Source organism: Symphodus melops (genome assembly GCF_947650265.1).
Source record: "Symphodus melops genome assembly, chromosome: 20".
Classification (NCBI taxonomy): Eukaryota; Metazoa; Chordata; class Actinopteri; order Labriformes; family Labridae; genus Symphodus; species Symphodus melops.
The window spans coordinates 8,103,016-8,115,670 of NC_136710.1; the positions used below are offsets into that span (position 1 = coordinate 8,103,016).

Here is a 12,655-nt window from a genome sequence, read left to right on the forward strand (position 1 = left end):
AGCACTTAGCGCTACAGTCCAATCAAAATCCTATTTATCAAGCTACTCACTCTTTTGTCATACATTTCAATTGAGTCTCAGCTCAAGACAATGACCTTAGAATCCACGGGAAACAGTTTGAATCTTTCAATAATTTCACACCTTTTTTCCCCCACATCTGCTCGAACTATTTTCTTATCCGGTTTTCTGTGATGCGAAGACATTTTATGTAACCCTCAGTATTAAAATGTGTAAGTACTTAAGTCTGAATATGTGTTGTATATCTAAATAACACACCTTTGGCACAAAAGGTTTACTACTATTACTACTGTGAGAAAAAATTGATTTCGCCCTGTGTGATTAAAAACGTCTTAAAATGGAATAAAAAGTCACCAGTTTAGAATAAAAACAGCTTTTTTTTTTTCTCTCCTAGAAGGCAACTCCAATTCTCCTCGGTCTTCACATGACGTGCGTGTCGAAGTAAAGGATGCAGTTAAGAAGAGAGAGTGAGCGTCTAAAAGAGAAAGGAGGCACTAAAGGTGAGGCGACAAAGATTAGCCGTGATGGATAGCGGCTGCAACAGAAATGAGAGACAAAGAAGGACAGATTACCTGACGTGTGGCATGTGGCATGCATGTGAACGCAGCAGTGTGTTTCTTTACAGCAGGTGACGGAGCTGGACTATATATTGACTCAGGCTGAGGAAGCAGCGTGGAGGGACACAGATTGCAGATTTGAGCGGCTCATGACATAGAAGATGAAAAAAAAAGTGCACCTTGGGGAACATCAGATACTAACTTTTTTTTTTGAAGGGAGGAATGTTTTTGAAATTTTATTTTGTCTGCTTCAAATGAGATGAAGAGGAGGAACTCAAATCTAGATGCTAAATGTAAAGCTAGTAGCCTACTAGCAGATTTGAGACAGGAAATAGGAAATGTTCAAGTGACATTTAAACAATTTGCTATCAGCTAACAGCAGATTAGGAGCAAGTATTTTTGTCACATTCTCTGCTTGTAGCTCTTTTATTGTCCTTAATCAACGCCTCAGGAAGTTATCTGACAGCTACGTTAAGCTAACAAATGCTACATACAGTTTTTAGCAGTTAGCTGCTGATTTAGTTAAGTCTGCTGTTTGCTGCCAAAGAGTGTGGCATGTAGTGGGATTTAAAAGCATAATGGCGCCCTCAGAATTACTCACAATGGCAGAAAACAACATGATAATAGTAATGAGTTTGCATATTTCGCCACCACAGTTTAGTATAATTCTTTTTTGGCAGCCCATGAATTCTCGCCTTGCTCCATGTGCCTTATTATAACATTATGAGTTTCCACAAGCTAAAAGATGAGTAACCAGAATGTTAAGGAAAGCATGAGGGAATATTTCAGGATGCACAAAAAAAAAAAAAAAAAAAAGGTGACTGTGAGAGATCTGATACTGGAACAAAGCCAGATACAGCCCCAGCAGGAAACCACTTAGTCACGCTTTAAAAAGCCCGAGGGCTGTTTGGAACAGCGGACGATGTTGTGAATCGTTGTGATTTTCAATGAATGTGGTACTTAGAGGTTTCAACTTGCTAATATATTTTAAAAATGCCACGCAGGGTTTGTTGCTGCTTTAACAAAAGATTTCAGAAGGACTGCTTTTATCATTTAAAAGCAAACCAGATACAGCAGGGAATTTATTTTGAACATTAATTTTAGTTTGAAAGTGCCCAAATGGCTGGTGTCGACCTTTGTTATGCATGACAAAGAAACTTCAGAATGAAGACATTTTGAACATTTTGATTACACAGTAGTTGGCAGTAATTGGTGTTAAAATACAGACATACCCTCGGCCTGTGGATAATGCTCTGGACCAAGAAGGAGACCGGGTTGCCTGCCCTGCGTATGGCCTCCACCGCCTCCTCGTGACTTGCATCTCTTAGGTCCACGCCATCCACCTGAAGGAGACAGCAGGGAAAAGAAGTCTGTCCGGTATCCACACATTTCCATTCAGAATAGGGTTTTTGTTCAGGGCTGGTTGGTTTGCCGAAAATGACCTTGTCTTAAATGAACATGGAAAAACAGCGGCTGAAGTGAAAAATCCAAAGTTGTTGTGTGATTTCAGTCAAGTGCTCAATCATTAAAAAGTGGATTGGTTCTGTGGCTTCCTCCTTTACCTCTACAATCCTGTCTCCGGTCTTCAGGGTCCCATTCTGTCCAGCTGGACTGTCCTCCAGAATGTGCTTGATAAAAATGCCCCTCATGACCTCTCCGTTACTGAGCCGGCTGCCCATCCCTCGGCCTCCAACGATGCTGATACCCAAGGACTTGCCGGGTTTGCGGAAGAGCTCAACTCTGAGGAAGGTACAACAACCAGAGAACTCAATTTTGAACATGTTTCACTTCAGAGCTTGGTACTGTTAAGACAGTGAATTCTTTGATGTTAACAGAATCTTATCTCAGACATCCACAGCTTCCAAAGTAACATGTTGTTTCAGTAGTTTATGCTTGTGTATTTGTAATCATGCATTTCAGGTGAACGTCACAAAATGAGATATTCAGCATAAATAGTTATGTGCTCACTTCCTGGGTTGATTCCAGTTGTTGTAAGAGGCGCTCTCCTCTCCTTCACCATCTTCTCTTTCAGGGAGGTTAGGGATATCTCTACACAGTGTGAGGGAATAGTCTGATTTAATTCAAACATTTACTTTTCACATAAGTGTTAAGGTTCCTTAAAGCTCTACGCACAAGATAAAATAACAATCAGGTCTGAGAACATGATGGGTACACTTTAAAGCTACGAGCACGTTCTTGTTTACTGCGTTTAATGACGTACCACTGTTTGCCAGTTGGTGGCGTTAAAAGCATAAAAAGGGTGGCAAGGAAGAAGAATCCTGCTTGCTAGCACACATGCACCTAAACACTGCATGATGACCCAGTGCTTTTCAAGGAGGTCCATACATTACGCACGTTTGTCACGCGACACACTGAATGCACAGAACAAACCGGTTGGTTTGTTTCCTCTCGTCTCTGAGGACATACTTTTGAGATGGAGCTGAGACTGGAGCTGGATCTGAGTCTGGGATTGAGGCGGTTTCGGTGAAGACCTCGTCTGCAGTCTGCTCCAGGCCGGCCTTGTATTCCTCCAGGTACTCTGCTGGAACATATGTGATGCTGAACCCCAGCAGCCCCAACCCACGCACAATAACACACACACACACACACACACACACACACACACACACACACAAATGAATCAAACACCTCTTAAAAACAATACATTTGACATCCTTTACCCACTCATTATGAACTCCTATTGTAATTCAGCACAAATGGAGAACTGCATTCAAGTGCAAATGGATTTGAAAGCTATCAAACTACCCCCGCTTTCATGAAACTTGTTTTTTTCCATTAAATCTGTTTTGGTTTTTTTCTGATCAAATGTCCGTCTTCTCCTGCGTATGATATATGATCACAAGAGACTTCAGTAAAGCTGAACCAACTGTCTCTCAAATAAATCCTCCATATCAGCAGTGCAAAGGACGGTGCGGCGCAATTCATTTGACATCTGACTGTCAAAGGAGACGTGAGCCATCGTGAAATATCTACAGCGTGACAAATCTGACGGGGGGCACTGATCATTACATCATGAACAGGTTTCTCTAATACCTGTTGAGGAGTGACACCCACTCAAAGGTCTGATATCCAATCGTGTCAGAGGGAGAGGTTGTTTCTGATGGGGGGGGGGGGGGGGGATGACACATTCCAGTGAAACAGAGTTCTTGATTTGGTTTTAGGAAGGTGATGACGTGCAAACAGAGAGGGAAAATTAAAAGTCCAGTCATGGAATGGAGGAGTGGACGTCATGCTGTGAGAGACATGGAGACGCTTTAAATAATACTAATACAGTGAGTTACTAATGGTTCAAAACAAAACAATGAAGATAACAAGTGAACAGGTTAGTGACAGAGATGATAGCAAAGAAGTTTAGTCAGTAAGTGATGCGGTCTATCAAGATTTATCCAGATACTGATTTGACTAATGGTGCTGAAACACTCCTCACATATTTCGTCGGCAGGAAGAATTCACCTCCAGCCAATAGGAGGTGACGTTTCTGTCTTGTTACTGCTGCACGGTGCATAGACTTGTCTCCACGCGACCACACCGATCTCTGCGTACGAATTTAACCAGCTGCATTACCGTATGTTGTTGTTCTTTTTTCCGCTCTTTTGTTGACACCTGGAGCAGTCGTCCAGAAATGATCTCGATATGTTTTACAAGTGTATATGTGAAAATGTGTTTTAACATGTATTGATACACATTTTTAATGTCAGATATATCCCAATAAGATGAACCGGTAAACCAAGAATATCAACTTTAGCTTCTTCACCAGTAAGAGTTCCAAAAGAAAATGTTCTATAACAGCATTTCCTCCTGACTTAAATAAACTCACTTTCTATTTCAGTGTCTGGATAAAACTCTTCGACTGACAGTGATGAAGCTCAACAACAGATGGAGAAAAACAATCAAGACGGCGGCTTCTTTGCAAAAAGAGAAAAAAACGCCACCTGCGTGGAAGTTAGTCATACTCACACATAAAATGGGCACAGATCGTCCTCGGTGGCACAAGATCTAGAACGTGAAGAGTTTTGCTTTTAAGCACCGAGAAGCTAACACAACTGCCACGTTTAGTTCAGCATGCAGACCGCGTGAAAACACCACAACCACCGGGGGATGGAGAATATAAACTCCATCTGTGCAACATATGACTGGAGCAGGTGAGTCAATCAGTCTTGCAGTGATTCAAGGTGTTTTTGAAAAGACTGTCAAGGGTTAGTGATGTTTCAATTTGAAAAAAAAAGAAAAAGAAAAATCACCCAAAACAAACTAAAGATGGGCATCATGAAAAAAACGTGTTGAAAAATAAATGGTTTAAAATCAGTGTTTGGCACCCTTGCTTGTGTTTGGAGTTATTCTAATGAAGAAAAAGATGTATAACTCAGCAGCACTGTTCATTTATCATTAGCTGAGAACAATGTCAAAAGCATGGAAACAGCAGTGTGACCAAAGTTCAGTAAAAAGACTTCAGACTTAATAAGTCAAAGTTTGCCGAGACTTTTTTCTCCTGAATTTTATAGAACGACTGCAAACTGGTCTCGAATGAAATGATCCACAGCATCGTGAAGAATAAAAGGTCATTAGAGAAAATAAACCGATTTTAATTATGATCAATAGACGCTCAAACTACTACGGGTCAGATGGAAAAAAAAAAAAGAAAAGAAAAAAAGAAAGAGAGACTTCTTGATCAAAACTTAATTTTGTTCTGCATTACTTTTCATTCATGTTGCTACAAGTCAAAGTTGGTGCTCCAAACACATAATTCAGAGTATGAGGAAACTCCTGTGATCCTGTGGGTGAGTGCTCTCATAGGAGGACCTTAGATGTTCAAAAATAATTCAGTGGACTCTGAGTTTGTCATTTCCACCTAAATATATTTGCCTTCAGGGATTTGTGAGCTCCAGTACTTTCTTTGGATCCTGTCTGAGAGAAGGAGTCCACTTCGAGACACAAGTTTCAGTTTTTACTTTGTAAAATAACTTTTATATGAAAGCTGCTTTAAAAGTCATGATCAATCAGTACAGAGCGGTGACTCTTCTTTCACGTTTGCACAGTCGTGTCTGCACTGCTGTCCTAAACTCTCACTACGCAGTCTCTCACCCCAGGTCCGGTCCAATGAGAGAGTGCCGTCTCAGCATGGCTCTGGCCTGAACGTTGGACATGTTGGCTGTAGGTTCCCCGTTGATGGCCAGGATGAGATCGCCCACGCCCAGGCGCCCGTCGCGGCTGATTGAGCCGCCGTGGATAATGCTGCGAACCAGCATTCCCAGACCGTCCTTCATGGCGCTCACCGTCATCCCTTTAAAGTAGATTTTAAAAAAACAATTAAAAATCACAGTTACACACTCAGCCTGGAATTTGATGTGAATAAATAACTCATAGTTTGGACATTTTAAAGGGAGCAATCATGACTCCTAAAGTACAGATCAAACTGCAATGCAACCACGAAACATTTAAACTCTATAATAAACCAAAATCTCTCCTAATGTAATGGTATATTATAGTGTCATTACTTATTTTCCATCCAGTAAAAGAAGCCTTTTTCCCTTATCCACCATATTACCTTTGAAACTAGAAAAGCACTCCTCCATTTGGTTTCGATTCACAGTCACTGGAAAGCGTGGTATAACATATTTATACTCAACATTTCCTACACTTTTTTTTAACTCAACCTCAGAGCTCAGGGGTTCCTTTTGAGAAGATCCTAAAAATAACTGCAGCGTCTTTTATTTTGTAGAGGAAACATATCCAGTGTAACAAAAGGTTGGATAAACAAAACGGTAATAGAAACCCGTAAAGACTACTAAAAGGAAAACTAAGGCAGGATTGAGCCGGCTTTCAGGAAAAAAAGCATTTTTTTTGTGTTTCAGAAGGTAGTGTTCTCTGAGTCAGTCGCAGTTCCCTCGATGTGTTTTGAAATGCAAAAAAAGAGAAAAAAACAAAAAAACCTGAAGTTACCCTTTCAGACTGGAAAGCAGCCAACAAAAATCTTTTCTACCAGTCTCCCCATCTGGCATTCATAACTAATCTGCCACAAAACGTAAAGGCCAACCTCATTTACACTTCTTTTGGTGAATTCGGAGAAGAAATAACCTATTAAAAAAAAAAAAAAAAAAAAAAAAAAAAAAAAAGGGAAAGAAATTAACACAAACCGAGGCTGGAGTTGCCCTTGACAACAGTGATAGTCCTTTCAAAGTTGCTCCCTGAGGTCAGCGCCTCCTTGTCGTCGTCCTCTGTCGATTCTTTCACAGTGACGTCCTCGTCCTTGAAGGAGATAATTCCACACGGTTATTCAGCAGAAAACAAGATGAACAGACACTTAAGAGCAGCCTTTCCCAAACTTCTGCTGCTTGTGAAGTTTAAAATACAATATTACTGTAGGTAATAGGTGGATGAAATATTGCTATATCGTTTCACCTCTCAAACGATGGCCTGTGTTTATTCTCCACTTTATTGTTCTCTAACATATTTAATCTGCCCACACACACACACACACCTTAAAGTCTTTCCTGAAGCATACGGGGATCCTTATTAACAACCAGACGCCACACGTCTCCCTCTGTCTGTGCGTTGTATGTGTGGAGACCCTGCTTACCACGGGGACACCATGTGAAAAAGAGTCTCAAAGTTTTTCGATCGTGGAGAGCGACGAGGGAAAACGCTCATATTGTACAGCAGGCAGCTCCACGGCCCATCATGCCTTGTTTCTCATAACGCAGGACTGAATGTGAAATCTGCTCCGTTTGTTGTCTCCGTCTCCACCGGTGAATGCTCTTTCTTGTTTTTTTTGTCGTGCTCTTAAGGGTCAGTATTTTAGCGGATTTTTGTTTTATACAAATATATATGTATATTTTTTTATATAGCGCTTTTCTCGTCGTTTGGACCATCACGTTTCATCACTACTGCTGTACTTATACAGGCAAAGGCACATGAAATGCTAACAGTAAGAGAGACACACACAGTAGAAGAAAGTTTACAATCAGACAGAAATGTATTTATAAATGAACTTCTATGTAAAGTCATGAACGACTGCAATCATCAGTATGGGGATTTTTATCGATTTAGTCTTTGTGACGTTTCTCTCACAGCTCATCTTCACAGCTTTAGAGGACAGGTAGATGCAGCAAATGTTTAATTAATGGAAAAAGAAAAGCCTGACCTTTTGTTTTTTATAATATTTGAAGTTCACTTCTGAAAGAGGAGAGGGTGGAAGTTACCTTGAAAAAGAGTTTTTTCAAAGAGGATAATTTTTCAGTTTATCTCTTTAACCTTTTCAAAGATGGGATTTTTTCCCCCTGCATGCCAATCACCAGTTATCATCCGTCGTTTGAACTGAATAATGATTGCTCGCTCTGTTTTTAAGTCACCCCAAACATCTACAGCTCGCAATACACTTATTTTTACCTTCATCAAAATCTTTATTTCTCCAAAAGTCGCAGGCAGCTCCGCGGAGACGTTAGCAAACGTGCTGTACGAGTTCAAGCTCTCAACGTCGTCCTCTTTGCTCACATGCTGCGCTTGGTACTGATGGTTGCCGCTCAGCATGGCGGTCAGATCAGAGGCGTGACCTCTCAGATTGGGAGGAGGGGAGAAAGGGGCTGACTTCTCTGGAGAGAACGCCTGAGTGTCGTCCTCCAAGCCGGACGCCGCCGCCAAGCCAGGATGCTCCTCCGACAAGTCGAGACGAGCTGTCAGCTGGGGTAAAACAAAGCACAGCAAGCTGAGCGAACGTTCCACTCTGCTAGAGAGACAATTGTCCAACAGGGGGGGATTCATCTCGCTCAATCGCCGTCCTACCCTTTTTGTAATGAGCCATAGAAAAGCCATCAGTGGCCAATAGAGAGCAGCCGAATTACTGGGGATCTCGCACTCGTAGAGCACAAAATGGATTTTTTTTTTTTTTACTTGAACTCCATTTAAAACATCATTAGAAACACACTGAGCGGTAATCTCGACAAACAGCTAATGCAGCCCTTGTGTTTGGGGAAAAAAAAAAAAGTGCAAATGTTTGGCAAAAATGTAAAATGTGCAAGTTCAGGTGGGCGTCAACATCCAAACACGACGAAATGTGAATGTTTGATTCAAATGAGGTGATGACATACATGGGCTGCTCCATTTAAAAGTGTGAGTATTATTTACAGAGATCTATACGACATCAATTATTAAAAAAGGAATGACATTTAACCCTTTGACGCCTGAATTTGTTTCCAAGTATTAAAACGTTTTTCTTTGTGTTTCTACTTTCAAGTAGATGCTGAATTAAGTTGAGAATGTTTATTTGAAAGGAGGCATATTCCATAAAAAGAGCACATCAAATGAATGTTGTTCCGTCTCCGACTGGTCCTATGACAAACTAATGCTTGCAAAAGGTTCCTAGGTATGTATTGAAAGTGCATCAACCGGCAGTGGAGGAATATGGACGCTATTTTGGCTGCATTTGGAGCGGAAGCGATTTGAATGCGCAACAGGCGTCAAGGTTAAAGGTATCGATAAAACAAATCGGAATAGTTTGTGTTTATCTCTGGGGGGGTTTATAAGCTCAAAACGTTTGTATCTGTGGGGCTAGAGTTCTATTCACACCCTTTGAAAAGTGCACATAACATTTATCGTGGGTAAAAAGTAGTTTGAAAACGAGTAGTTTGGAAGATATCAGATCAGTAAAATGTTCAGTTTTCAAACCGCACCATTGGAAACAATCCAAATATTCATGTTCAAATATCACCCACTGGTCAAACTTTGCAGAGTGAAACTTTTGGTCGCTTCACAGAACGATATCTTTGGACTGGTTGATCTAATCTTTTTTCTTTTTTAAAGGGCACAGTCCTTTTTTTTTTTTTAAATACGAAGATAAGGCAGGAGCAGCTCAGAAAATATCTGAAAGGAACTTTTTTTTTCTTCTTCGGCCTTGAAGAGAATAAACTCGTGTGTGCGCACATGAATAACTCTGTTCAAAGCCAAACGAGCACCCCCCCCCCCCCCCCAAAAAAAAGGCAAAGAAGCGAAAAACAGCAATCTATCAATGTGATCACGAGCAAACAGAAGCTGTCGGTGTTTCATCGACGGTAACGTCGGAGGCCGACTTTGTGGGCTCGCCGAGCTTATTTGATCCTTAACTCCCCGCTGACCTTTAGACTGTTGTCCCACAAACAGTTATGGACCAGACAGGAACAAAAACCATCCATATCCCTTCAAAACACATATCATCTTAGATACAGTCTGCCAGTCTGAAAAGCTGAGCCACCATTTACTGTCACTGAAGTAAGGCTGAGATTTATCTGCAGTTTCTCCCCGGAGCTTAAGGGAGGAAAAACGATTCATCATGACAAGAAGACTGAGCTGTCTGACCTCATACAAACATTTGAAATCTGTTTGCGATGAAATCCCCGAGTCATTTAAAAAAGCCTTTGAAAAAAGAAAAAAAAAATGCCGTGTGCCATGCGTGTCCCTCCAGGATGCATTGTTTTAGTTTAAATTTTTCGAGGAAAGAGCTGACAAATAAGGTCGGCTGTGACCTTTGGGAGAACTGGAAGCACACGCAGATACACTTAGGAAAGATTAGTTTGTGGCCGCTCGCTGTTTTTTTTGGTGTGTTTTCTTATCATTTCATATCCATTTGGGGAGCTGCTCTCGGGCACTCAGAGCAACAAAAGCAGCTGCAAAAGTCAGAGAACAACAAAATCAAGTCTTGTTATGACTGCCCAAACAAAATGGAGCGACCATTTCTCATGACATTTAAGCTTTCAATTACAACACAAACAAAACATAATGACAACCTTTTCGACATGAAAGGGCAGTTACTGTTGTTGGGACTGTCTATTAAAACGAGGGAAACATTCAGGATGTGCTTTTCGGTTTCGGTTGTTACTGCACGGAGGGGGGCGGGGCCGGGGAGAGAAAGGGTTGTTCACCTTGGGTGTAGACGAGTGCAGGAAGTGCAGGTCGGCGCTGCAGGTGCTGCCGTGGAGAGCGATCATGGACGCCTGGAAAGTGTCGTCCATGACGCTCGAGTGAGCGCGGTCGAACGCCTTGTCATCCGACAGGTCGCCTTCGCCTGTGTCAATCTGTGAGGAGGGACGGAAGAAGATGAAGACACACGCTGCTCCATTTGAACTAGCCAATCACAGAGAGCTAACATTTGCAAAATGATATTTACCTTCAATCATGCTAAACTTTTTTTTAGCTAATGTAGCCCTTAGTAATGGCACATAATACAGCTTACTGTTCAAATAAAAAGAAAAAGCAAGCTCACCTCTCCTGGTACATTTCATACATGACATGCTAATTACTGTTTATTTCCCATGTTTCATGTTTTTGATTCTTGTGTGTGTGTATTTCTATATTCTTTTTTGTTCCCAAAAGCTAACTAACCAATGCAGGCTCTGCTCGGTAAACGACGCCCTCAGCCAGTCCTCCTTCCTCTCCTTCTTGAACCCTGACACTGTTGAAGGCATATGAATGGATGGTGGATGATGAAGAGGTTATCTCCTGCTCACCATATGGGTGTGGAGAGTGGGAATATCCTAAATCCTAGGAGAGTGGAGAGATTCTTTCAGTGTCTCCGGCTATTTGTTATTTTATTTTTGCTTTTTTTTGTTGTTGTTGTTTTGCGCTCCAGATATAAAGCAGCTACAAATGTTAGTATGAAATGGAAAAAAAAGAGAAAAAGAGGATGAGGAGTTAAGAGAGACGTTCACAGACTATGCAAAGAGTTAAGTGTTGATCTGCGTTCAAGCTGAGAAGACGCTCAACATTTCACATGAACTCTTCAGAGTTGAGTGCAGCGTGCAGCCCAGACCGCTCTAAGAAAGAGAAAGAAGTGCATATTGGGAGGATTACTCTTGTCTGACTCGAATCTTAGGAAAGGCAATACAACAAAAATACCCCGGTAGAAGCACGTTCCATGCACCAGAGGGGAAGGCGTGTGGAAGCTCCACAGAGAGCTTTCTTCCAAACAGCTCTGTCGTACAGCTAACCTGCGCAGCCCAGAGGTCTCCGATTCAATACCAGAGAAATGCAGCTCTTAAGCTGAAAGAATGCAAGAATTTCTGCAGGTTCCCAGAGCGATGAACATTAGATGGAGTGGATATTTAGTCGGGTGCCTGTTTGTGTAGGAATTGAACCGAGATTCTGCGCTCTTGGAAGAATAATCTGAACTTGGTCATGAAAAGAAAAGAACAATGTGTGGAAAGCTTAACTGTGCAGCCGCAGTTTTTTTCCCGCATGAAAAATTCATGCCCCTTGTAAGCCGAAACCTCATGATGGAATACTGAGTCACGTGGTAAAAAAAAAGACGACCTGATTCACAGCCACTTGTACATGCAGTGAAAAACCCATGACGTGCAGATAACAGGAAAAATAATAAATAAATCCCCACCCAATCACATTTTACATTTTGTTTCAGGATTTATTCCAAGCAAGAGGGGGGGAAAGTAAGGATAGTAATTCTGGTTCTTACAGGAAGTGGTTTGGCGACTCCTATCTGGACCGGGCCGAGCTTGGCCCCCTTCAAGGCCTGCACGGCATCCTCCAGGCTGGCGTTCTCCAGGTCCGTGCTGTTGACGTACATGAGCCTGTCGCCCGGCAGAAGTCTGCCGTCGTGCTCGGCCACGCCGTTCGGAACCAGAGAGCGAATCACGATCACCGTCTTAGTGGGGTCCAGCGGGTCCTGTAGCAGGGAGAGACCAGAAAAGTTTGGGTTTTTTTCAGACGATGTTCCTCATACATACAGGTCCATTTTTTTTTTTTTTAATGAAACCAATGTTCCAGGAAAATGTCCCACCTGGTAGTCGAGAATGCTAAATCCCAGTCCTGTTTCTCCTTTTTCGAGCTCTATATTCTGGACCTCCAGCTCCCACATCGCCAAAGGAGATCCTGTTGCCTCTTCTTTGACTTCGACTCGTGTCACTGCTGCTGTGTTCCCTTCTGAGTCTTCAACAACCACAACGCTGCTCAGGTCTATTTGTTTCTGCTGAGGGGGGGGAAAAAAGCCCAAAATCTCTGAGTAACTATAACAGCATGCCTCCCTCAGCTTCACTCCCAACCCCATCGGCTGTTTGCCTCCAGTTGTGTCTCTAGCT

At 42.0% G+C, this 12,655-nt stretch overlaps 1 protein-coding gene across 16 annotated transcripts in view; it reads right to left on the bottom strand.

Moving 5' to 3' along the window:
- Window positions 1–12,655, bottom strand: part of mpdz (multiple PDZ domain crumbs cell polarity complex component) — a 43,778-nt gene that overhangs the window by 15,597 nt on the left and 15,526 nt on the right. For 11 of the 16 annotated variants that reach the window (XM_079371485.1, XM_079371491.1, XM_079371476.1 and 8 more), the window contains exons 16-27: window positions 12,358–12,546; window positions 12,034–12,243; window positions 10,947–11,105; window positions 10,487–10,639; window positions 7,983–8,273; window positions 6,731–6,842; window positions 5,679–5,877; window positions 4,554–4,592; window positions 3,003–3,134; window positions 2,544–2,624; window positions 2,138–2,315; window positions 1,808–1,918 (exon numbers count right to left, since the gene is read on the bottom strand). In XM_079371485.1, coding sequence (XP_079227611.1) covers window positions 1,808–1,918; window positions 2,138–2,315; window positions 2,544–2,624; window positions 3,003–3,134; window positions 4,554–4,592; window positions 5,679–5,877; window positions 6,731–6,842; window positions 7,983–8,273; window positions 10,487–10,639; window positions 10,947–11,105; window positions 12,034–12,243; window positions 12,358–12,546 — 1,854 coding nt within the window. The remainder of the gene's footprint in view (window positions 1–1,807; window positions 1,919–2,137; window positions 2,316–2,543; window positions 2,625–3,002; window positions 3,135–4,553; window positions 4,593–5,678; window positions 5,878–6,730; window positions 6,843–7,982; window positions 8,274–10,486; window positions 10,640–10,946; window positions 11,106–12,033; window positions 12,244–12,357; window positions 12,547–12,655) is intronic. The other 5 variants (XM_079371486.1, XM_079371483.1, XM_079371479.1 and 2 more) reach the window with 4 other exon arrangements.